The 27134-nt window shown below is 32.5% G+C and overlaps 1 protein-coding gene across 1 annotated transcript; it reads right to left on the bottom strand.

The window, feature by feature from the left end:
* Nucleotides 1-466: 466 nt before the first annotated feature.
* Smp_129010 (hypothetical protein) lies at nt 467-26521 on the bottom strand. The gene is made up of 4 exons (XM_018793671.1): nt 26488-26521; nt 12152-12420; nt 5518-5962; nt 467-1022 (listed from the first exon to the last, which is right to left on the bottom strand). Exons 2-4 carry the CDS (start codon nt 12299-12301, stop codon nt 850-852), a joined length of 768 nt encoding a protein of 255 aa, XP_018648160.1. The 5' UTR covers nt 12302-12420; nt 26488-26521; the 3' UTR covers nt 467-849.
* Between the last annotated feature and the right edge of the window lie 613 nt (nt 26522-27134).

Here is a 27134-nt window from a genome sequence, read left to right as displayed (position 1 = left end):
CTCTTGAATTTCACAGAAGTCATTGCCATTAAACGTTTGTAATCTGATTGATCTTTGAAAAGGAAACTGTAACAAGCCTTTCTATGCCCTGACAACTTAATCCTAATTTCATGTACATTTCGTTTACTTTTTGAATCTTTATCATTTGTTACATCAGAACACCTTTTCATCCCTAATTCAACTCCTACAATCTACTCTAAAAGATCAGGCAAAAATCCAACAAATAATTATTCAGTGATTAGTCTGTCATGAAATTCTCAGTCCTACAGATCGGTCACAACCTAAATAGCTCAATGGTAACTCATCAACCTGTGTAGCTGACTGAGGTGGGTTACAGTTCTATAGGGAGTATGAGTTCCCACAAGATCAGAAGTACACTTTGTTGACGAGTGACAACTAACACGATTTCCTAACAGAGTTTCCCATCAACTATATCCAGCCAATTAACAAATAAAAAGATAATCCATTGATGATACATGTGTAATATACATATCGCCGTAATATACGTACACACATTTAGACAATACTAAAATAGAATAAAAACAATAAAAACAAACAGGTTACATATAAAAAGAAATATGATACAGATTATACAAAATAATTATTAACTGTACAGTAGGATTTGTTTCTGTAAAAATATAAGATAAAGGTAGATGAAATAAACTAAAAAAGACCCGTTGATTCAATGTATTAAGATAAATTCACACTGAAGTACACATTTATAAAGAGACATTCGCTATGATCTTAATCAATACCTAGCTCCATTCATTGAAAACATATAAGATTATGGTACTTCGGTTTCTATGCAAATAGAAAGTGGAGGTCTCAGGAATATCTGCGAGTTTGATTTCACAACATTAGTTCAATTTCATGTTGTTGCCCAGGTGACATATCTGCTTTTCGTTTAGCTCGACGACGTTGACGTGTTATATAACAAAATAATATGCTTAAGACAAAAAATAATGCAGCAGATGAACCAATAGCGACCTTTTCACCGAACGTAAACCAAGCCACTGGTTGACCTAACCATGAAATGAATAAAATATAGTTAATTATTCTGTTTATGCTTTGCATTAGAGCTGTGTTTCGTAAGAAATGAAAATGAACGAAACCCTGTATATTTTATGTCAATCACTTGTTTACTTATAAGTAGGTAAAAATAATTTAAATAATTTTGAGTATTCTGGATTCGATAGATGAAACAGTAGAGTAGATCTTACTAGACCAGAAATGGAGTATTAGTAATTTCTTCACTATTCAACTGCTATAAAGCAAATTTACACTGTTGGAAGATGTGGATTTCATAGCTGATAAGTCTGGAAATTAATTGAACATTACTATATAATATCAAGAATGTTTAAGCTATGTAGTGATTTGACTGAATCTGGAAAATGTAATCCTAACTTTAAAAAATGGAGATTCAATTTGTTCGAAGACTGTGAATTCAAGTGATAATCTGAGCCAAAACTACCAACCAAACTTTCAGATTCTAGTCTTGACTTTGTAATTGTTATTCAAACTGATAGTACACAATATGATGGTATTTTTAGATGAGAAAGCAATAAAACTTGGGACTGATTGAAATATCGAATGTTCTTATACGATTAGATTGTGTTTGTAAAGACATAGTGCACTATAAGAATAGTTTTCATTCTAATTTAATCTCAGGTAAACAGTCTCCGAAATCAAAGAACCATGAACTACTTTTTCCTAGATTAGGACTTTCAATTAGTGTAAATCTAAGATCTGGAAAAGAATCACATATTCGACTTTTCAATCTCACTGTCACTATGAACTTGTTCAGCCGCTGAGTTCGTATCTAATAGTCTAAATTTCCAGCTTCAATCATCTCTAAGTGTTATAGGGTTCTGATATAATATCATACCCATGAGTAATTGGCTGATCATCAATTCGACCAATGCCACAGACCATGTTTTCTCTGCAGAAAGTATATGGTGGTATATATGATGAGTTTTAGGTCCAATTATTTCCTCACTCCTAACTAAACACTTAGAATCTTTTAGAAATTTCGTAACTTTCATATCATGGAATATTAAATTAATTAATGCAGAAATGTCGCAGCAAATTCATTGACTGATTGCCGTGACTCGAACATTAACTTAAGCACACTCAAATTATAAGACTAGAACAAATTCAGTTACTTCATTCAGACAATAATGATCAAGAATCTAGAGTATGAATCGTTGATTCTTAGCAGTTTTTAGACAAGTAGCGTCTCAGTTAGATGAAATTCAGATGGCAGCTAGGTTGGCAACGTAATATGTTATCCACCTTATTATAATCAAAGTTTTATTCGTGATATTAAAGGAATGGTCTAACAGTAACAGATTTAAATATTGTTAAATAAGATTAAACCTCTAAGTGTTTATGAGATTTCTTATAAAAATATTGAAAGAAACTATTTTTTGACATGTGGACTTTATCATAACCAATGTATTCACGAAAAACTAGAATGAAACAACCCCTAAACTGTTCTTTAAATTTTTAAAAAGAGAACAGCTTGTTTAAACCAAATAACACTGGCATTTTTTTCCTAATTATTATCCGAATCAATAGAGTGTCTTAAGGAAAAAACTACTATTGTGCAGTGGAATGTCTGTTTGTAATAAGAAGTCACGAGACTGTTGTATTAATACACACAACGTTATGTTTCTTTTTCCTGTGTTGTTTATCTTCTATGCCTCAGTTGATTTAATTAATGAGTATTTCTCAAATACATAAATTAGTAACTATGAAAATATCGCTGAAATCAAGACTAAGGTAACTGACTTATTTGTCTGATTAGTAATTATAGTTTAACCTGTTTAGCGTATTTGTGGGTGAAAGGATGTTTAGAAGACAATCTATCTTTAGTCATCTACATGTTTCTTGTGGCCAACAAAATATGTTACTTTCTGATTATTGACTCACTTATCATTCCAAATGGTAGGTGAGTTAAATGACAAGAAGTAATAATGTTGCTGATTTTTGTTTGCAGTGTGTATTTGTGCGGTTTGTAGGTGTCTTTATGTAAAGAGGTCACACATATATACACATAGATAAGTAAAAGAGAACAGAGAATCTTCACCTACTATTCAGTGATAAAAACAACTTGACATTGAGTAATGATATATACAAATTCAATCTTGTTTAAACATGTTTTCTAATGTTCGTGTGCATACAAGTTTAAAAATGTATTTTTTTTGATGGATTATGAACAAGTAAAATCGATCATTAAATATATTGGACATATTTAATTTATTTACCTAAGATTACTCATTTAATTAGATCATTTAAGTATCCGTGTATGTACGCACGTGTAGTGTATGTCTCTGTGATATCTAACTATTCTTGTTTTCAAGATAAAGTGAAATGTGTATTCACAAACATTTTAAATACAGATTATGCGTTTGAACAACAACGGTGGTAATAGTAAAACTGGTAGTCAGATTAATGAAAATAACCATGGTATATAAAACGAATGTAAATGCATTTAGTTTGTGTTTGTATGGTTAATAACAATAACTTATTTCACTTTCTTCAACAGTAAGGTCTTGTTATAACCAATTGCTTTTCAATGAAGTGTTTTGATGGAAATTTTCAAAAAAACCCTGAGTTGCCGACTGTATATGTCATAGATTACACTCAATAGGTGCACCATCGAAAATCAAGAAACACCGAACAGTTGTTTCGTCATAGTATGGGACTCTCCGGATGAAAGAATCAGTAGACGCACGACTTCGAGATCAACAGGCTGGATTCCGTAAGGATCGGTCGTGCACAGACCAAATAGCGACGCTACGGATCATCGTGGAACAAGCAGTTGAGTGGAACTCGTCACCACACATCGACTCCATCGACTATGAGAAGGCGTTTGATAGTGTGGACAGGAGAACATTATCGAAACTTCTTTGACAACATGGAGTTCCTGAGAAGATTGTCAATATCATCCATAATTCATATGACGGACTACAGTGCGAAGTCAAGCTTGGAGGACAGCTGACAGATACATTTCCAGTAAGAACCGGAGTCAGACAAGGCTGTCTACTCTCAGACTTATTCTTTCTTCTGTTGGTCGACTGGATTATGAAGACCTCGAAATCTGAAGCGAAGCACGGAATACAATGGACACATCAAAATCAATTAGAAGATATGGACTTCGCAGATGACCTGGCCCTCCAATCCCATACACACGAACAAATACAGATGACGACAACTAGTGTAGCAGTAGCCTCTGCATCAATAGGTCTCAACACACACCAAGGTAAAAGCAAGATTCTCAAATACAGCATAGAGAACAACAACCCAATCATACTTGATGGAGAAACTTGAAGAGGTGGAAACATTCACGTACCTGGGAAGCATCGTTGATGAACAAGAAGGGTTTGATGCAGACGCAAATGCAAGGATTGGGAAAACAAGGACAGCATTCCTACAGTTGAAGAACACATAGAACTCAAAACAACTGTCAACTAACTTCAAAGTGAGAATCTCCTATACGAACGTCAATACAGTCCTACTGTATGGAGCTGAAACTTGGAGAGCTACAGCAACCATCATCAAGACAGCACAAGTATTTATGAACAACTTTGTACGCAAGATACTCAGTATCCGTTGGCTGAATACTATCAGCGACACCTTACTTTGGAAGAGGATAAACCAGCTTTTATCTGAAGAAGAAATTAGGAAAAGACGTTGGAAGTGGATAGGACATACAATAAGGAAATCACCAAACAGCATCATGAGGCAAGTCCTAATTTGGAATCCTGAGGGGAGACGGAAAAGAGGAAGGTCAAAGAACACATTACTCTGGGAAATAGAAGCAGACATGAAAAGGATGAGTGTTAACTGAGAAGAACTGAAAATGACTGCTCAGGACAGGGTTGGCTGGAGAATGCTGATGGTCAGCCTATGCTTTTCCACGAGGGGTAACAGGCGTAAGTAAGTAAATTATCCGATTATATGTAAATGTAACAACTCTCATGTGTTATTTGCGCAAACTTCAGAAATGATTAAAGTTTACCAGAAAAAGATTATGATACATTATTTTCATAGTATACATTGGCAAAAAATCAGCTTGGGCGGATGTATGACTGAGTAAATGGATTAGTAAAAAATTGAGTAAGGTCATAATTAAATTAATCCTCAAGTATTTCAACACTAATTACTAATTATTAGTCGTTCTCTGTTGTCATTCTCTGTCCTTCGATCTTCTTAACCTTCTGACACTAGACATTTCACTGTCGATTGATGACACATACTACTTACATCTGTCGACATCGTTAGCACACACCACGGAAGCTCCTAAGCAATAAATTTACGAGGCCTCAAAACTCAAGGATCTGATTTGTTCCGGCATTGATGTTGTAAACTGATGAGATGAACAAACTAGAGGGGTTTTTCGGTTCGTGATGAAAACATTTGGTCATAGCACCATATATATATATATATATATATATATATATATATATATATATATATAGTCAAGCAGACAGAGTGATCGACAAAAATACTTACCAGGACACAAAACATAAATACAAGCAGCTGCTTGTGAATGACCATTGCCATCATCAATCAAACAATCAGACTGAGTTATATCAGGTGGATTATTTTTATTATGTATTATTAATTGTGAACTAACTCCTTTATGCTGTTCTTCATTGTAACGTGTCAATTTAGACAATTTGTTTTCCATTTCTTTATCATAATATGGAAAACAAGTGATTTTATTTAATCCAACTAATGTATGTGATAAAAGTTTAGATGGTGTTTGACTTTCTCCAGATGCACATTTAATTTGTATGCGACTTTTAACTGATCTTAAACCAACTTCACAAATAGGATTAGTATATTCTGATTTATAAGATAATCTGTGAATCCGATTGTATAAACTATCATCGACATAATCATCATCATCATCATTGTTAATGCCTGATTGTACTCGCAAACTGTGAGTCCATGTCTGCAATAGAATAAATGTAAAACGACGGTAAACCATAGTGAAACGATTGTATATTCATTTATATAAATATATAGTTTGACAAAATCTCGAGTCATTTAACCTTTTAGGTTGAAATGCAAGAGTGTTTGAGATAAGTTTCTCTTCTACGAAATGCATAATACTGCTTCATAAGTGGTTTGATATTAGGGAGCGGAGTAATTGAGTAATTCACTTATCTCGTATGTCTCATCATCTCTGGTCGATTGATGACTGATGAAATCTCAACACCGTAGGTTTACAAACTGACTTCATAGTTGTCAACCTCAAAATAAGGTCAGACAATAGTAGAATGATCCAATTTGTTTTATTATTCAGCAGGAAAACTGTTTTCACCATTGAAAACCATAAGCCGAAGAACTATAGAACACTAAGTAGTTTCAGAGTGCTGCTTCGTCATAGTTGGAAACACTCATAATTCAATAAAAGATAAAACTCGGAACTTTCAATCCCTTGCCCCGACACGTCATATTTTCAAAAAAGTAAGTTGGGGCTCTTTGATGGACTTATCAAACTTCATTCAAATACTCCCAGGTTTGTAATTTTTGTCCTAGTGGATCGCTCTGTGAGGAAATCAAACAGTCTTCATAAATGTTCTATATCATAGGCTAAACTTATCCCACAATTTTTTGGTGTTAATTAGGATTGTTTGCCATTCGATAAACATTTATCGTAGAAAATGGGCTATGTTAGAATTTCACCGAGATCATGAATAGAATGAAGTTAGGCAACCATTTAAAATCTGAAAACACTGTTGGAATTTCTTATTTTCTTTTGTAAACTATGAAATTTAATATGATATCTGCAGTTGATTACTCTTATACATCATTAAAATTATATTCTGACCGTGAAAAATGACACTAGTTTAAATTTTATATATATCAAATGATTTATTCCTACTGGGATTCTACATTGTTAACATATTTTATAAACGTTTTAAACTTTAAAATAGCCTAGAATATATTTTTAAAAACAATCACGCGCTAAACTATCAGTTACAATTTGATCTACTCAAAATATAACATAATGGAGTTGATTCATTTCAGCTACTCTAAACATTATGTACAGTTAAAGTAATTAGAAATATTATCTTATCAATGATACTACTTATTTTTTTTATTTAATCAGATAAATAAATATTTGCATTACCATTAGAAGAAAAAATATGTTTCAACTTGATTTCAAGTGAATCAACTCATATATACATATTCTTTCTTTATTTTTTTTCTTTTTGTCTTTAAAATATTATTAACATGAGTTTATTTATTCTAACAGATATAAATTTTATATAGTTGAAAGCATGAATCAATTGAAGCTATGAAACTATGAAAATACTGAAATCTCCATATAACCCCTTCTGATAAGATATAAATTTGATAATTTTTTTTCTAAATAGAAAACATGATTTTTGGCATAGTTAACAGGAAAAATGAAATAAGATACATTGATGTGATGGTAGTTAATACAAATAATATCAAGATTTCTAGGGATGATAATTATTTATTAAATGTCTTGATTAATCTAATATTATTATACTACTGTTTTTTATTAGTGAAAACAATTTATATTAATGAAAATAGAACAACATGCATTGACTGATATGTATTCACAGGTTACGAGTTGCATCATTGTCAGTATATATTATTATATTACTATTTTATTATCATAGTTGAAATCATGAGTCAATTGAAGCTAGACCACCGTGTAAAACCTGGAAGCACTAGACGGTCGTTTCGTCCTATTATGGGACTCTTCAGCAATCAAGTCTGTTGTAGAGATATCAATTCACTGAAGACAATTGGTGAACGGTTGCTCAAAATCGTGGATTGGTTGAAGTTAAACATTAACACCGTTGGATGCCAGCTCAGTGGTCTATCGGTTAAGTGCCCTGGAGCAAGACTGATATGTCCTGGGTTCGAATCTCACGAGTGCGGGATTGTGGATGCACACTGCTGAGGAGTCCCACACCAGGACGAAACGGCCGTCCAGTGCTTCTACGTTTTCAATGGTGGTCTAGCTCCAATTGACTTATGATTTCAACTATGAAAACACTAAATCTCCACAAAAGCCCTTCCGGTCTACTATTTTATTATCATTTTATTAAATATTTCTTGAAAATAATTGGTAATATTAAATATTTAAGTAAGTCGAAGTTGAATTTCATCATGAATTGATATGGACCGATAAAACCAATGGAAACCAAGGATCATTGAACATGTGTTTCGTCTTAATATGAAACTCTTCTGAAATGTACACTCAGGGCATGCCTAAAGATAGAATTGAGGACATTCAGTTTCCGAAACGAGTGCATTACGTTTAAACAACTAATTAGAAACTTGATGGTCTACACTTCAGACTTCCAGTGATTCCAAGTATGGCGTGAAATCATCCAATTTCATTAATGGGTAACGAGCTCACTTTTGAAAAGATTGTATTCCACGAGTCATTTCATTTTAATTCATTATTCAATCCAACTCTCACTTCTATATACATATAAATCGAAACTCTTCGTAGTGTCACTTAAACTTTGCAAATCATCGGTTCAATTTTACACTGATTACCAATTTAATCATGTTATTTTATTGGTGAGTTTCAGCAATGCATTTGTATTGTCATTGATTTGTGCTATCTGAATATATTGCATACATACATATATGCACACATTACGTCAATGCATTCATCAACTTGTATTTCTTTTTAATTTTAATAAACAGTATATTTAATAAGATAAAGTATTGTTTTCTCATAAATACAATCGTCAGCTTATTATAACTGATTTGTAAAGATAGACATTTATTTTTAGCATTTCGTATGTGGAATTTGTAACATACATGCTATTATCTATCGAATATGAAGTGGATAATAAAAATGTTAGATTTTCAAGTTTCACTATTTCAATTTCTTCACTGTAGGTTATTATTGTTGTTGTTAGTGTTCTTAAACATGATTAGCTGTCTGATGAATGATCATAACCTACTGTAGACTACAAATATATTTAACTAACGATTGGGAGAAGGAGGGTTTTGTGGAGATTTTAGTAATTTTATATAGTTGAAATCATGAGTCATGATTTCTCCACAAAACCCCTCTTCTGATAATGATCATAAACTCACTAGTGACTGGCTTCAACAGGTATTTCCTGGAGTTCTAGTGAGAAGCAGTAACCAGTGGAGTTCAACCAGGTCAGTTGGGAGATATCAACTCACTGAAGACATTGGTGAATGGTTGCTCAATTTATTGGATTGGTTGACGTTAGACATTAACACCGTTGGATGCCGGCCGGCTCGTGAGAGAAACTGATTGTTCTTGGGTTCGAATCTCGCGGGGCGGGATCGTGGATGCGCAGTGCTGAGGAGTCCCACAATAAAACGAAACGGCCGTCCAGTATTTCCAGGTTTTCTATGGTGGTCTAGCTTCAATTGACCCATGATTTTAACAATTAGGAGTTGCAGTTGGCTTCTATGAAATTATTAATGGCTACGAAAACATTGTAATCATCTGCAAAATAGGTCTAAGTAATATAAAAGAAAGCTTTGTGAAAGGAAAATGGGACTAATTATTCGTGATATATTTTTGAGCTTGCAAAAAGCCACAAATGTCTATATTCTTCTTGATAGATTAAATATTATGTTTAATTTGTTGTCAACTCGAATCCGGTTTGTTGACAGATTCTGTGTTGTTCCAGTTTCATGACATAGTTAAGACATAGTCACCGGATTTAAATTATATGAATTGGTCACAAATTTTTCGAACACTCATTTTAATAGATCATAACTAGCACACTTTATAAGCAAGAAGTGGAAGGTTCCTAAATCCTGGGTTCAAATGCATCGACCAAGATGGTATTATTACCTAACCAGTCTTACATAAAAATATACTGAACTCAGTGAATAAGACCTTTACTAATATCTAAGAGGCATTTCTGTTAAACATTGAGTTCATTAACATTCGCAAAAATGTCTGTAAATCATGATATTCTTTAAAAGTAGTGTTTTAAAAGCTTGCTCATCGTACATCACTTGGTAGTTAGGGATACAGGTACCCTAGAATTAATGCAAGGAAAGTGCAAGAAAAGCCTACCATAATATATCTACCAAATATATATAAATAGTTTTCAGGGTTGATCTAATATATATAAAGTGATGTCTACAAAGAGTAAAGGGCACTTGTTGAAATATTGAATGCTTAAAACTGGATATTGTACTGAACAAATACTATTAAATAGAGATTATTATTAGTACACCTAATATCATGACCCTTTAGTACAGAATGAATATTTAAAAATCTATGGGAAAAATGTATTCACTATGTCAGTTTATTCTATAGATTTGTAGATAACTAAGTAATAAGATGTAAAATATTAAAATTTGCAACCAAATTTTCACCTTAAATGTCTAAGTGATAACAGTTACCAAGTAAATAGTCATCCATGATGTTCATACGTAGCATATATGATGATATCTTATACAAAGACAAGTTCATGCAGATTTGAAAAAAATGCCTATATAAACATCTTGGATACATATTGTTTCTAAAATAATTGGACATTTTTACCGATACGTGCAGTCGCATAACAAAAATTGTATACTACCTTTTTCAAACTTCAGTACATATTAGTTAGAACGCTGAGAACGTTTTCATGCCCTAAAACATCATAAACTGGGAGAAGTAGTGCGCCACAGTTAATAGGATAAAGGATTTACCAGACAACACATGTAGAAATAATCAAGCCATATGTAGGACTAGCATTCTCATTGGTAAATATCAATGACAAGTAATACTTATATATATTACGTAGTCTCATTTCTACCTGTCTACCGACTTTCACTCAACAAATTAATTTTATCCTAGTAATGTTATCCAGTTAAGTAAAACTAATTTGTTCATTGATTATAATTAATTGTAAACTTCCTTAACCTATTTTATGAAACTAGATTTTTCAAATATCAGTTTATTGTTATTTTTATATCTTCCTTCTTTGAAATGTTAACACTTTTCAAACTCTCAGTCTCAATAATTCAAGTGCGTCAACCTTTTATTTCAAACCAGATTACTCATTGTGAGTTTAAGCTGTTTGAAATCTTGTCATTCTCAATTTACTCAGTTTGAGGAAATCAGCCCATATAAAGACATAAGGTGTATTTTTGTGTAGACAAAGTACTTTGAACTTGAAACAATAAAAGAGATTTTTCGTAATTTAATTGATATTTGGTGTGATCCTTAGCAAAAAGATTGTTATAAGTTTAAATTAAGCATTAAAAAAGAACCCATCATTTAACAAAACAGTACTGAAAGTAAAAAACTGGGATATGAGGGAGATGTTGTTGTGCAGAAATAGTATTACTCTAGGCACACAGTCAGTTGTTCTTACCAACATAGAGTGTAGCACAGATGTGGTTCTCTTCAAGTTATCATACTATTTCAGCGCGATGAGATGAGATTAGAAAAATGGGCAGAAAAAGAGATTGCAATAATGTCATAGCAAAGGCAATAAGAAAAACTAAGCACCGAATGTTTGGAAAATGCCAGAATAGGAAGGTATATATGAAGTAATAAGAGAATTGAAGATCGAGAGGAAGACGAAACGTGAATGGATTTGCACCTTTGTGAACGATCATGAGCCATATCACGCAAAGCTTACAGCCGTTGGGTAAAGTTATTTACTGACCCCAACCAGGTAGTTTGATTCCATTAGCATGGCTCATACTAATAGTTGAGAACTTAATGGACTTATGGCACATTTTGATTAAGCATCCTCTAGCATTCTTCCAGCACACTCCAATACCAGCAAACAGCCTACCGGGGTTGATGGTGGCTAGGCATACAAATTAAATCAGTTGACCATGGAGTGTTATAAAGAAATTCAAGGCATTCAATACAAAAACGTATCAAATACATAAGTTGAGAATAAACCCAAACTTTCATAAATTAATTTCCTTCATTACTACTGAAATTTATTTCTGAAACTTACACTCTTAACAATTTAAAGTAAATTCGTTAACTCAAGCAATTTTCTCCATAGAGTACACACCCACAATAATTCAATAACTTAACGTGTATGGCAATATAGTAATAAAGGTAGTAGTAATAGTAGTAGTAGTACTACTACTACCAATAATAATACTAATAACAATAATAATAATGAAAACTTACTGAATTCTTTGCCTTCCAATAAATACCTTTAACTGATGTTGCACAAGATGTTGTACATTCAATAAAAATTCCGTTTTCTGTGTATGCTTTTGTATTGATTAAATCAATTGGATTATTTAAAGTACCTAGACCATAAATATGTCCAATCATAGATTTTTCTTGTAATCGGGTTATATCAACTTTATCAATGATTGTAGGATTTTGATTTATGGGCAGCTTAACACTAGTTGAAAGTGTCAATAGTTTCGGTGGATAAACATCTGCTTTTACTACAGGAAAAGAACCAAAATAAATGCGATGACAATAACAAAAAATTAAATATTTTTAATAATACAGTAATATAGAGATGTTAAATAAATACAAGATCTTTTTGATTGTCGAAAAACGGTATTATTTTATAGTTAGTTCGAGTGTCGGCCAATGTGACCTAGAGTATTGTTAGAGTTTTGTAGGTCGTTGTCATATCTTGGTTACCACACTGCGAAAGGATACCTCTTGAGGTGCGCATGAAGGAAACTGGCTTATTAGCCGTCATGGGCACTTAAAGGCGTGATCCCAGAGACCAAGAGACAACCGTCTGAGGATGGTTGCATACAAGTTCTATATTAGACGTTCTTGATGTGTTAGCTCAGTACCTAATTGAGAATTTGTATTTCATACTGACTTAGGTTTTCACTAGAAACGAGTGTATTGTGAGAAGAAGCAACGTTTGTTATGATATCGCCAGAGTTTGATTCATTTGAAATATTTTTCTCAAATTCGTTAAGAACTCCATCAGAAACTAATGAATCATTAAGATAGTCAGCATCTGATATGACATCGTCAGAAATTTGATCAGAAATCGATTCATTTTAAACATTTGTTCCACTATGATTACGAATTTCACTTGAGATGACCAGATAATTAGAATGAGAGGAATCTGATAAAAGAACATTTGAACTTTTCCCAGAGTAAACATTATTAAAGAATTCACTGACCTCTTCCTCAGTCACAAAACGTTTCCTTATTACATCAGGAAATATATCAGTTATTTCGTTAAATGTCTAGAATTTTTGAGTGAGATCCCGGATTTGATTGTTTGGGCATGTGTTCCTTCAATGCACTAATGAGCATTAAATGAGATTTAATGAACACATCTTCATTAAACTGAAGCACTGATTTTACTTCTGCGACTGAAATTGACATGTTCTTACACCAGTAATTTGTTGTAACAGCGACTTGGTAAATAAAAGCAGAAGTACATTTATAACTGAAGAAACAAGATTTGAGGTACGTCAAACTGGCAACTGAGTTATAGCTGGAGAGTGAAACTTTTCAATTGACTCGGTCAGCGATTGTAACGGTTTCCTTTTTTCCGAAATTCCTGTCGCCAACTTGCTATATAGGTCGTCGCTGATTTTTATATCTGGTTGTCGCTAATTATTATGTCGGAATTGCTTATTACTTTACTTGTAAAACGAGGAAACATTTCAGGGTGCCACGAAATGCAAGCCCAACAAATAATTCAAGGTGTTATAAATTTTTTGGTGTACTGATTTCAGATTACTTCTTAATAATGGATATCGCCTTTTGGGTGTTTAGCATAATTTTGAAGCATGATTTGTTGAAACATCAAGTCTCTGTTCCAAAAAATCTACCTAAGAAACTGATTAGATTTGTACAAAACTTTGTTCGACTACACAAATTCCTCAAAGTGACCAGTTTAAAAAGAAGCTTAAGTTTAATGTTTAGAAATGTACAAAGTATTAACTTCTATGAATTTTCATTTGTGTATAAATTAGTTGTCTAATAACTTCTACAAACTTTAGTAGACAATTAAACAATATGAACTTTTGATGAAGATATAACGTCAATAGTCTTAAATTATTATAATATTTGTTTACGATTTACAACACTTACAGTCATTACGAAGGCAAAAATTAACAAAAATCTATCAAAATGTTTACTTGATAATATGACATTCAATAAATTCATTTTATAATATCTAATCATCATATCTAGTTTAAATTAGTAACAAGTTAAAAAGTATTAAAACAAATAGGTGCAATTCATTAGGATACTTAAAAAAAATTCTTTTTCATTTCTGTTTAATATTTAGTAAGGGTTTAAAAATGAAATATACACAATTAATACTAGTTTGATTCCAGTATACATTATTACCCATCATGTTGTAGGTGAATCAATATAATTTTCGAAATTAACCAATGTGAAAAAATGGAACAAGGATGAATGTAATATAATTATATTTCTTGACTTAAGAAATTTTGATCGGTCCCTAGATGTGAAATATAAATCGGATATACAATATGTCAATAGTTAGATATTATAATTTGCTTACTGAAAGATTATCTAATTGACATTCATTGATACAATTACATGACCTATGTCGAATGTTTTAGTCAAATGAATCTGTTTTTGAGGTGCAGATATATATGAAAGCGAAAGCATGATAATCATTTCGGGTTCGGAAAACAAACTTGTAAGGATGTGAAGGTGTCTCGATTTCCAGCCCCATAGCCTCCATCCATTCTCTCCTACCAGTCAAATTACCATTCCAGACGATTAATAGGTTAGCTAATATCGGATCAGTTGTCAGAACTTAGTACCAGTTTTTAGTTTTCGTAATCACAGTTTTGCCACATCATTTGTCTTTTTCCAACAGTAAGGCCGATGCTATTTACAAAAAGATATTTGTTGATGCCGGATTTTCGACAGAAAAACAGTTTGTCTAACAGTTAACACCTAATGAAAATGAAATTTTCAGTCATTTCATAATCAGAGAAAGTTAATAAAGCTAATGATTATTATCTGAAATACTTGTGGCGAATGAAAAGGCGTCTTCAATGATCGACAAGATTGTTAGTTATACGAAAGTTAGTTTGTTGAAATGCCTAGTACCTAATAATATAGGCATGTTATTCATATTTAAAAGTTAGAGGAACTTTATTCGGTTTATGCTCATCGATAATGAGGTAAGCTGAAGGCTCGTCTGATAGGGAATTAAATAAACACCATTTGCTTATTTTTTACTTCTAGAGCTGAATCCTTAGTTACTAGTGATTTCTTGTATACTACTTTCAGGAAGAAAATAGTAGCTTGATATCTCTTGAGTATGGACTGTAGAGTGTTGAAAAAATCTTAAGGTCTTGGTTTGTTAAACTGTTATCTTAAATCTAACGTAGTAGGTAATTTAGAAGAAATTGCCACACATATGCTCGACGTCGAAGAGGTAGTGTAAACATTGGTTGGAGTACGTATTCATCTGGAATGGCATTTCTTCTCAATGATGAACCATGAAAATTTAGTTCACCAGTTTTAATACGGTTTAGGTGTTGATATAACCTAAGAGTCCAATGAAGATAAAATATTTATGTTGGAGCTAGTAACATTAGGAATCTCTATGAATGCCATACTAATAGCAGTACATTCCTTGCTAATGAAACCTTTAAAATGGTCAGTAAATTTATAGCGCTGTTGTAAGAAAGTATATTGACAAGGATAAGAGTAAGATGTTCCATGAATGGAAGTAGCTCTACTATAAATGACATCTCATCAACCAGCTATCTGGGAGCCTGTTATCATTTATGCTAATTTCACGAAATACCCGAAGTTTTTCATCAGGTAAGTTAGAATGGATTATAAGAAAAATCTACTTGTAGAATGCGTCTACGAGTACACTTTAACTATTTTTCATCCTAGTAGGAAACAACTTTACATCTTTCAAATGAAAACTAAACTATATGATATCAAAAAAGAAAAATACATATATAATCTTTCCTCGATTCCTAATATTCTACTTTGAAGATCCTAAAATACTCCAAAAAGAAGTTGGTTTGAATAGATTACTGAATGTGCCTAACCTTAAGCATGAATGAGGCCTCATTTTCAGAACAATTTACGCACAAGACATCTAGCGATTACTAAACATGACCCGCTTTTAGTACAAACACGAACCGATATCATTTATACATCAATGTGGGACGAATAGTCAACAATTAATAAGTGACATGATTATCTTAAATGAGTAATGTGGCGCGACAAATAACAGGAAAGTTCAGATAGTACATCAAATAATGGTCTGGATTTATTCACAGTACCCACATCATGAAGTAAAAATAATTATTTTTACTAGTCAAAATTGGTGGGCTCAGGTTAAAATATATTAAACTAAAGGTATTTGTTTAATTAAAGAACTATTAGTAAGGATGGTAAGTACAAGTTATGAACTATTTTCTGTCAGCAACCAAAGTAAGTAATAGAAAGAGCTTAGAAGAAATACATATTGATGAATGTTACATTATGTAAACTTTTCATCATTTAACAATATGGTCAAGATTCAAATTATTTTGGACATGTATGAACATGAATTCATCTTATATAACATTGTGAATCGATTATAACTTCAACATATTAGGATTGCTATATAACAATATTGAATTTCACACAACTATAAACTATGGTAATTTATCATTTCTATATAGAGTGTAAATCGAGGGAATCAAGAAGTGAACCAAATGAAATCAACATTGATAAATCAATAACAATTTTTTTCACTGAAATCTGAAACGGATCCTAAATATACAATTTGTATTGCATATTATTCTTATTTAGAACATTCAATCATGAAAAGTTTAATATGTACTCTGTATATCATTTTTTAATATAAGAAACCTTTAAACATCTAAAAATCATTAACCAATTACTTACACAATTAGTCTGTCAACCAAGGTAACGTAAATAAACCGAAGTCAACCTAACTCGTAATATTTTCCATCATTTCATTTATATAATCAGAAGGGGTTTTGTGGAGATTTAGTATTTTCATAGTTGAAAGCGTGAGTCAATTGAAGGTAGATAGGAACTCAATGAAGACAATTGGTGAGCGGTTGCTCAACTTCGTGGATTGGTTGGAGTTAGACATAAATACCATCCGATGCCGGCTCAGTGGTCTATCGATTAGGTGCTCTGGCGCAAGACTGGTAGGTCCTGGGTTGGAATCTCGCGAGGCGAGGTAGTGGATGCGCACTGCTGAGGAGTCCCACGATAGGACGAAACGGCCGTCCAGTGCTTCCAGGTTTTCCATGGTGGTCTAGCCTCAATTGACTCACGCTTTCATTTATATAAACAATATTGTCTTGTAATCAATTTTAGTATTGTTTAAAATTGAATAATATAAAGTAAGAAAAAGAAACTTTGAAATGATAATTTAGGTTTTAAGTTGGAAAAAATCAACAGACGAAATAAACTTTAACAAAAAATAGACAAAAACGACTATTAAACAAAGTGGAAAGGAACTTCATGAAATGCTTGCTTGTTTTATCTTTAAACCGGAAAAATTGGATAAGTACAGTATACTACAAAGAGTAGTTTGGTTTGTAAATTAAATTAGATTAGGATGAATTTATGCATGTTACCATGAATTGGTTTATACTACATACTCGCATAACTCACTTTAAATATAAGGTTCATAAAACACCAAACAACTTTGGGTTATTATTGAATGAAGTGGTGTTTTAGTGACTTTGCACAATTTGACTATAATTTTCTTGACTGTGTAACGTTGATTGGAGAACTACTGAAAATTAAGGGGCGCCTGAATTATTCGGCAATGAGTACTCATGAAGTAACATGGAGTTAAACTCATGCTATTCAGGTCATGTGGTAGGCATAGTATTTACATAACATCGACTCAACATTCAATAGTTTAAATCATCATATTTAACCGATCTGAGCCGTAACAAAGGCGTCATCAGATTACATTAGGGATTTACTGTCACGTACTTGGCCACTGTTCGGTTCCTCCTGGTTTTCAATCGCTTTTCTGTTGATATCACTTCATATTGAAAGTTACTTTGAATTTCATGTTCTAGTTAAGTGTTTTTTCTAGGCCAGCGTTTATACATATTATCAAAAATTAAATTTGCATAACTGCAGACACTTTGGTGATAGTGTCACATGTGCTGGTTTAACGTTCTATGAAGATTAGTGAAAAGAAATGTCAATTTTTCCTCCTCAGACTTTACTAGTTGAATGTATGGTCAAAATAAGAAAACATAGAAATAAAGGATAAATGCACTTTCATCTGTTCCATTATTTTGATCACTATGAAAGTAATCATAAAATCAGTAGAATAATAAGCCGTTAATCAGTCCTAAACCCTATATTTTTTAAGAAAGCATCCATTTTCAGTAAATGGTTATTGATTTTAAAAATTCTTAATTTATTTCTTATAGATCAATAGAAGTTCTGGGTTGATCTAATAACGCAGGATTTCTGGAAAACATCTTTCATTTTCTATACTATGCAATATGTCTTCAGCTGATAAATCTGGCAAAAAGATTGAAATCTGAAAAATATTATCCAGGTAATCATCAACATGATTTAACAAATGATGAGGAACCATTGAATATCAAAGATTGGACAGCCGTTTCGTTTACGTTTGGTATTGATTATCAGAACACGGTCATATGATAATATGAGGTCAAACTAAAGAAGTTTAAGTTGAATACGATAACAAACCATTCTTAATTTGGAATCCAGTTGCATACATTTTCAAATGGGGCTAATTTTCAATGTCGCGAGATCAACAGTTGATGTTGTCAGTGAGTTCGTCTCTTACTTTTTACATTGCACTGAATTAAGATATTAATTCATAAAAATCTTTCGCATTAGGTTTGTGGAATGAACCAGTTTGCTTGTGTTATTTAATATACATGTATTTAAAGTTTTCGAAAAATGACATTACTGCAAATATCAATTACTTCAGTGATAAGATATGTGGTGTATGCTACTTATATCAACAGACATAAGTAGTATGTAACACTAATCAGAACTTGACAGGCCGGCAGCAGAAGGCTAAGAAGGTTGAATTGAAGAAAACAAAAAGGAGTTGTGAATTGGAAGAATCATACAGAATGTAAAGGAAAGTTGATGGAAGATTTACAAATGAAGCATTCAATATATGGTTCTCATATTTTGTGAAGATATTCTGTAATTTTGTGTGAAGTAGTAAATTGGTATTCCGCACCTGATTTCTTGTTTAGTACAGATATATTTATTTCATTCGAATTTATTCAGAAATCTTTTCTATTTTTCATATTTTCAGAATGGAGACCATTTTTATAAATTGTATTTATCTATTCATTTACAAGTTTTCTTGGCCTATGTAAATTCACTGATTATAGTGATAAAAACTGATGTCAGCCAACCACATAAAAAATTAATCAAAGAAATGCCAGAATATATATATGGGAATTATTACAAGTTAAAGGTAAATTAACCGAATTATTGTCCTTAGAGCTAGGAGGAGGAGTAATTATTTATACGTTATTACTAAAACAAATGATTATCAATTACATAATCAGTCATGATCAACGTTGGAACCAATACAAATATTCCTAAGTATAATTTACCACACTTCACGTCAACAGGATAAAAAGAAATAAACAAGACCGGAAGAAATATAAAAAACACCGGAAATGTAAACATCAGAGGTACAGTACTTAAGGACAGATTTGAGACCACATAGTAGAATGCATTAAATTGTCATTTACTAGTACTTTGTGAATTTTATTCAGGAAGCCTATAAATCCATCTTATTCTTGAAATCTTGTTACCTTTGTTCTATTCGAAGCTCCTATTATGTTCGACATAAATACATTTTTTATATTAATACCTCTCCTAGTTTACATTTTATAACTTTAAAGATATAGGTCATTAATGAATCCTGTTTGATCTTTTATTAAACATATCTTTAGTAGATATATGACTTAAGATTTGTATTGCAGTCAGTAAAAACTACGATATAAATAACATTTAGTCATAGTTTAGAATGCTTACACCTGTCTAGTCGTTTGTCGAATTTCTAATTAAAACACAATTGGCTTTATTTATTATGGCTCCTCAAACATTAGGCTACGATTATTCATAAAATTAATAACATTCAGTGTTTATTCTTGTCTAGTTAACCCTAACTTTTCTATTTATAATTAAAAACAAATAATTATTGGCTTCATTGTACATATCACCTAAATAAAAAACTAATGGTTCATCACAATATTGCTAATCTGAATAGTTTGACTCATTGAATGGTTAATCTGTTTTCAAAAAGATTTTGTTTTTCTGTTCATTTCCTTAATGTAAATACTCTATGAAATGTTGATTTTGATTTTTAAATGTTTATTTCCTACAATTACAGATGTTTTGTTTAAGTATCCTCCATTAAAAGACAATAACTTAGAATGGAGGATTATTTCCATAAATTTCAAGTTCATCCGGCGTAAAATTTATAATAGGTAACATATTATGTGGAATGCGTAAGATGCTTAGTAAATGAAAGTAGAAAACAGAGTTCAGATCATTTTGAAGACTCTGGTTTATCTAGTTCTATTGAGTTGAGTATTTTGCCCATAAAACACTCGAAAGCATTAAGAAACTTTAAGGAAAATGACAAACTAATAATATTGTGATCAGATAAAGGTTCAGATTTCGTGTTGCTGAACACAACTGTTTATACTTATAAGATGAAGTTAATTGTAAGTGAATGATTTAGATTCAAATTTGACGAATGTAACAAGGATATGATTATTGCAAATAAAATCCGAATCCCGAACATCCTCCGGAAACTTCTGAAAACAAAAATGGTTGGTAACTGTACCTAATATGATCTAATCACTTCAGGATCTCATCCTCTCAAAAGATGTATAAAAATGAAATATCACTTAGCTTTATTTTATCAATGATTATCTCACCATATAATGAAGTTTTGTCCTAGCTAGCGGTGAAGTTAGAACTACTTTGTTGAGGACAGAATATTTACATATTGAAAGATTTATTCCGGTTCGGTGACAGAATAGATTGGATAGATATTTCTGGTATATGGTTGGTTTCTTTTGATATAACGTTTTTCTTTATAAAATCGCCTCTTCTTAAAGTCATAGACACAGTCTGCCAGCATCTTGGCATCCAGTATGTATTAGTGCTGGACTCTAAACAACGATTGCTAATACTCTTGAACGATGTTTATTTTAACCTGATGGCATTATATACGTCAAAGTGGTGGTATAGCAAATCGGAAGTTCATTCTGTCCAATTCTCGCAGACTGTTTTTATGCATAATCTTGAAAAAGCCTAGCTCAAAGGAATGATTGGTGAAATGGAATATTATTTGAAGTATGTCGACAACACAATTATTACATGTAACGACCAATAACACGTAGCCCGCCTGATGAAGCTTTTTAACAAGGTGCTTGGAGATATTTAGTTTACTATTAAACACTTTCATAATATTGTACTGCAGAAGAGGAAGATGGCACGATTCGACATTCTGTTTGCCGAAAAGATACATGAAATAAAATGTAGCTGAATTTTACTGGCTTTTGTTCAGTCAGACACAGGTCAAGATACTAGTTCATAAAACAGAAAGGATATATGCTGCCAGTAAAACACCGAAAAAATTTAATGACAGTTAAAAATGTCTAGTGAACAGAGGATATTCATATAGATCAATTAGCAAATTTGGAAAATTTGGAGATCAAAGGCCTACAGAAACTTTAATAAATGTCAAGTATATTTTTGTCCAACTAAAGTCCAAAGGGGATCCTGGTGCATGAGGAACCAGCAGATACATCAAAACTACATTAAACATAGTCTGTTCTAGAGCCATAGTGACCGTCTGTATAAAACAAAATGTCACTCAACGAAATAAAAGATAGATACATCGTGTATTACTTTGTATGTATCTAGAAAAGTAGTTACAGCGGCTCAAATGAAAAATGCTTAAGTTCGACTTCATAAACAAATTCCAATAAAGTTTCAATCAAGTGGGATAAAATTTACACTAGTGCCATTTCAAGATATCTCTTTAACACAAGGCATCAGGTCAACTTAACTAAATGTTTCAAGATGATTATTAAACAATCGGAAATAATCTAAAGCTTCGTGAAGGCACAGATGTAAAGGACCAGAAGCTGTGTTTGTATTAAAGAAGGAACGGTCGTAGATCATCCCATAGCATGGTATCATTACCCTTGTTCTATTACATCATCTGTAACACCTTTTCTTGTTTAAATTCAATCGTTTAAATGTTTTCAAATGGAGGATTGCGTTTTTCAACTGACTGACCTCAATTCATGTCATTTTTGATTGCAAGCAACCTGTTTTCAGCTATTTTCTTATCCAATCAAAAAAAATTTGATGTCCTAGAATCATATTTTTGGGTGTAGTATTTGTTGGCAACAATATTTTGATCTTAACTCTTTTATTACTTCACTCCACTCATGATACGTTATTGCTTCTGTCTTTACTTGCATAAGTCATGTTAGCTTCCATGCACAATTTTGATTTTAAATTATTGTAGGTTATAAGCTACTGATGAGAATTTAGGGAGAGACTGGTTTCGAAACAACAGTCTAATACAGTTGTTACCCATCTTGTGGTAGGAAAGAACAGAATACAAAAGTGGAATTGTAAAACGTTTTGTATAAATTCTTTATCTATTGAGAAATTAAATGTAGGAAATTCGTATTAAACGACTAACAATAAGTGACTGAAAGCCTTAAAAAAATTTCACCCCATCATATCCCAACTTAAACCAAGCCATTAAAGAGTTGAAAATGTTTGAGATGTATCGAAATTTTAACATCATTAAAATGGGCTATGTTAAAGAGATAGGACAAAATATACTTATTACTCCACTGCAAAATTTTACCATCTGTTGTCAGTGTTTTATGAACTCAACCAGAAGTATGGTCCCTTTATTTCATGACTGTTAATAGTAAAAACAGATATGTAGATACCACACTTAAGAAACTAAAGTCCCTTCAGAAAACTGAACCAAATGACTCAGCAGTGAGAATATGGCTTGCAAACAACCAAGGGTGATGTTTAAATAACTTTTAGAAACTCCAACAAATTTCCAAGTTAAAAACAGGGTTAGGAATCAGTGTAAGGGGTTATAGTTTGCTGTATAACAAAACTAGTGAACTACTCTGCCTAGCATGACTAGTATACGAAAAATTTGCTGCTATTTAAACCATTAGTTCTAAGTTTTTTGGAAAAATTTCTGTAGTGGATACGTTGTCTTCAGCATTCAACGAAAGATTAAAAATAATATAACTTGGAGTAAAACGAGTTTTATTTAGATAGGATGTTTGTCTACATCGGTTGCATCAATATCTTTTGCCTGTTGATTTTGAATTAAGTAGCTGATTTGAACCGTTTACCAATGCTTTTCACATGCAGTTGTATACATCACAACGATATCATTATCAGAGGTTACAGCATTTCTCTTTCTCTAGAAATCTAAATACCTTCAGACAGAAATGTTAGTCATCTGACATCATTATTAGAACACTCATAAGGCTTCAGAATCAAACTAATGTTTTTTAAGTTGTTGTGAACAAAGTTACAGTCCAGCCGACCTGTTAATCACTTATAAATATGAGGAAAATAGTAACAGTGTACGGGTAAAATGCTCTTGTCTAACAGTTAATTGATTTATCGATTTTTCATAATTTAGAGATCTAGTTTGACACATTCATAGGAGCTTATGAGAAACACGTAAATACACCCTAGTTGAAAACCGATATTTTGACAAACAATTTTCGTTATCGTTCGGCGCTGCGGAAGTAAATCAATTATATCACGAAAACACTACATTATATTGACCAGTCTAACACATATAAGTGATATAGGAAACATAAGATTACCTGTTTTTCATGAACAAATTTCATGTTTTAAAGTAACGGGTATACAGTTTTGTGTCTGGTTAGAAGTATTTGCCGAGATTAGGTACACCACATTATATTGACCAGTCTAACACATATAAGTGATATGGGAAACATAAGATTACCTGTTTTTTATGGACAAAGTTCATGTTTTAAAGTAACGGATATACAGTTTTGTGTCTGGTTAGAAGTATTTGCCGAGATTAGGTACAATAAATGCCTAGTTTTCTCCATTTTCAAAGAATTAGTTATAATTAATCAGCATGCATTTCCCATCTTTTAGTTAACGGTCATCAATAAATATTAATTATCGGGTACAATTGGCTTTTGTTTTCAGAAAATCTCTAAATTTTACATGGCTTAGTAAACAAAGTATTCCAGTCGAACAACTTGGTTCACTGAGACAGCGTGTAAGAGAATAATATCGTCTTCAGTTAAATCTTAACCAAACTCTATCTTAATATAAACTAATGATTATGTAGATATATAGGATATATCAAACCAGTTGTTTCTCCTTACTCTAGAGGTCTAGTGAGTTTCTACCACAGTATGACAATAAAACTCAGCAAAGTGCTTGCTTTTCAATGTTAAGTTTTTAAAAAGACTGTTATTACTCATGTTAACTCGTCAACCAGGTGCAAACTCGTAATTCTTAGAAGTCTAGTAATTTAATTGATCAAGCTGCGCTGGAAAGGTTTCGAAAAAATGTTTGTAGGCCTCTCGCTTATGTAGGGTGATAATTTACTGATTCATTTGCCTCTTGAGCAACACAAGTAGGTTTGAAAATTTCATATGAAGTGGCGTGGTAATACCTTCGCGGTATTGAAGTCATTTGGTGAATCAACAAAAACCCAAATATCTGGCTGCCTGAACTAACATGAGGTATACACTAGAGAAATTGTTTCCGTTGAAAGGAAACAGGAAAGAGAAAATCGGAAAGATGAAAATTGCTTAGATAATCAATAACAAATCTAAAACGTAAAAGCCAATCAAAATTCATAAGATGTCCATATTTTAGAGTAAAATGAGGGACAAATGTGGTTAAACTAATGTGAGAGTCTGAAGCTCAACTTAGTATTACAAATCATCAACTGCTAACATTCTATAGACGTTTCCAGATTTCCACAACTTCTTAATCAGCTTAGAAATAGTTGGCAATCGCGCCTATCTCTGCTCTGGACAGACGTCTGTATATTTGTGCTTGCAACATATATTTATGTCATCTAATTTATCAAGTATGAGATGAAATGCCAAATGTCCGCGTTACAAAGCTACAAGTTAGGGCACCAAGCTGACACTCAATATGCAGTCGATTATTCTTCTAGTCCAATAAAATGGATCCAAAGACATATCAGATGAGGAGTTGTTAGCTTTAAGAAATCTTCGTCAGTGAAATTTGCAATAATGCCGATCATACTTCACAAATAAAAATGTCCGTAAAAACCCAAGCTACTCGATTTCAGTTCAAAAATCAGATGTCGACAAAAAGGGACTTTAAAACGCACACTAGTAGAAACACCAGCAGGGGAATGGAGATCTATCCATCGGACGAGTCTCAAGTAGGACATAATGTTTGTTCTTGACTCCACTGCTAGCTACCATCCAACTCTGCCTAAAAACGCTTTGAGATATGTCAGACAAGTAGTAAAACAGATATTTTTTCAGCCGACGTCACTAACGGATAACAATTATATTTCTACCATGAGTTTACTAACATAGGAACGAGGAAAAGAGGACCTAATGGATTCTCATTGAAGCCAAATAAACTGCTAGTTAATGAACTGACCTCTCAAAATGGAGACAAGGTAGTGAAAATAACAGCAGGATTCCAAAGCTAGTCGTTTTTTTATAAACTGCTAGACCTTCATGATACCCGCCCAAATTGCAATACACAGTTAATGGGAGCTCAAATGAAGATTCTTCTTTTGTAACCGAAAGATCCAACCATAAACTTTAAGATGAATGAACCTGGTTTACAGTATATAACTCGTCGAGTCGTATTATCTTCGGAAAATATCTGTCCATTCGAGATGTTTCAAAAGTCGATGGTCTGTTTGTGGTGAGCAAACCAGACCAATAGCTATTTTACCTCTCAGTAATTCGCATGCCCTTTTAAGTAAACAAATAATTAAACATTAATTGAAAAAGAAAACGGATTTAACACCTGAAGAATTTTGTCCATTGCCAGTGTGATTCGTCTAAAACAAGAACCTGAATACTGCTTTCAAGAGCATGGAGCAGGTATTTTACTTATCAAAGTCATAATTTCACTTAACTAGTAGACGAGTAGTGTATATATTCATCATTAAGAGAAAATAATTACAGATCCTCACTCCAAAAAGGCAAAAAAACACTTAAAATCAACTATTACAAAAACAATGCTCGTATATACCCGGTTCTCACTAACCGACCACAAAATACTGTCTCCGTTTCGTGGGATTTAGATACTTCATTATGTTACTCATGAGTAAACAATGTAACATTGTGGCTCGGAGTACAGTACGCAGTCTCCAGAACTACGACTAAGAAGCCTATTGGATCAGTACTATTTGAAAAATGCCGATCTTTGTCCAAAATTAAGGTTGAACAAGACGAAATGCAAATACTCACCCAAAACATCAATATTGATAACTTTTTGGGATTTTGCACCGTGGGCACAAGACCAGTTACCCCTATCCTCGAATTTGACGTTCGGTATGTAAATTTCATATACATCGTTAAGTCTGTTGCAAATATAACGATGGTTTTCCATATAGAATCGACAGTTTTCTGCTATTTCCTTGCCATTATGACTCCAAATAATGGGAAATATTTGGTTTTCAGAGGAACAAGATAGTTTGAGATAAGATCCAGACAGAGTTACATTTGATGGCAATGTGGAAAATGTTATTGTTTGATGTAATGGAAGTAAAGTAACATACAGTAAGACAGAAGGGAAAAGCGTAAACATATTCAGGATTTGAAAATTCGCGGAATCGCTCTATTGCATAAGTTAAAAGTTTAATATCCAATATTCGTGGTGGAGGTCTGTGTAAAGTAGACGACTTATTTTCTCTGACATGCTGATTTTGGTGTATATTTAAGATCTTAAGTTGCGTCAAATGAAGTCATTCTAGTCATTCGACTAGAATCGACTAATCTTCGTCGATTCGACAGTTAATTGTGTGTTGGTATGTCATGTATAAGAGTTTTAATTTAAATGTTTTATAACCTCATTTGAGTGTTCTTGCTTCAGGATAATGCTTTGACGAAACCAG

The sequence above is a fragment of the Schistosoma mansoni genome, chromosome 1 (assembly GCF_000237925.1).
Source record: "Schistosoma mansoni strain Puerto Rico chromosome 1, complete genome".
NCBI lineage: Eukaryota > Metazoa > Platyhelminthes > Trematoda > Strigeidida > Schistosomatidae > Schistosoma > Schistosoma mansoni.
Note: the sequence above shows the minus strand (reverse complement) of the source record. Positions and strands in the feature narration are given on the sequence as shown.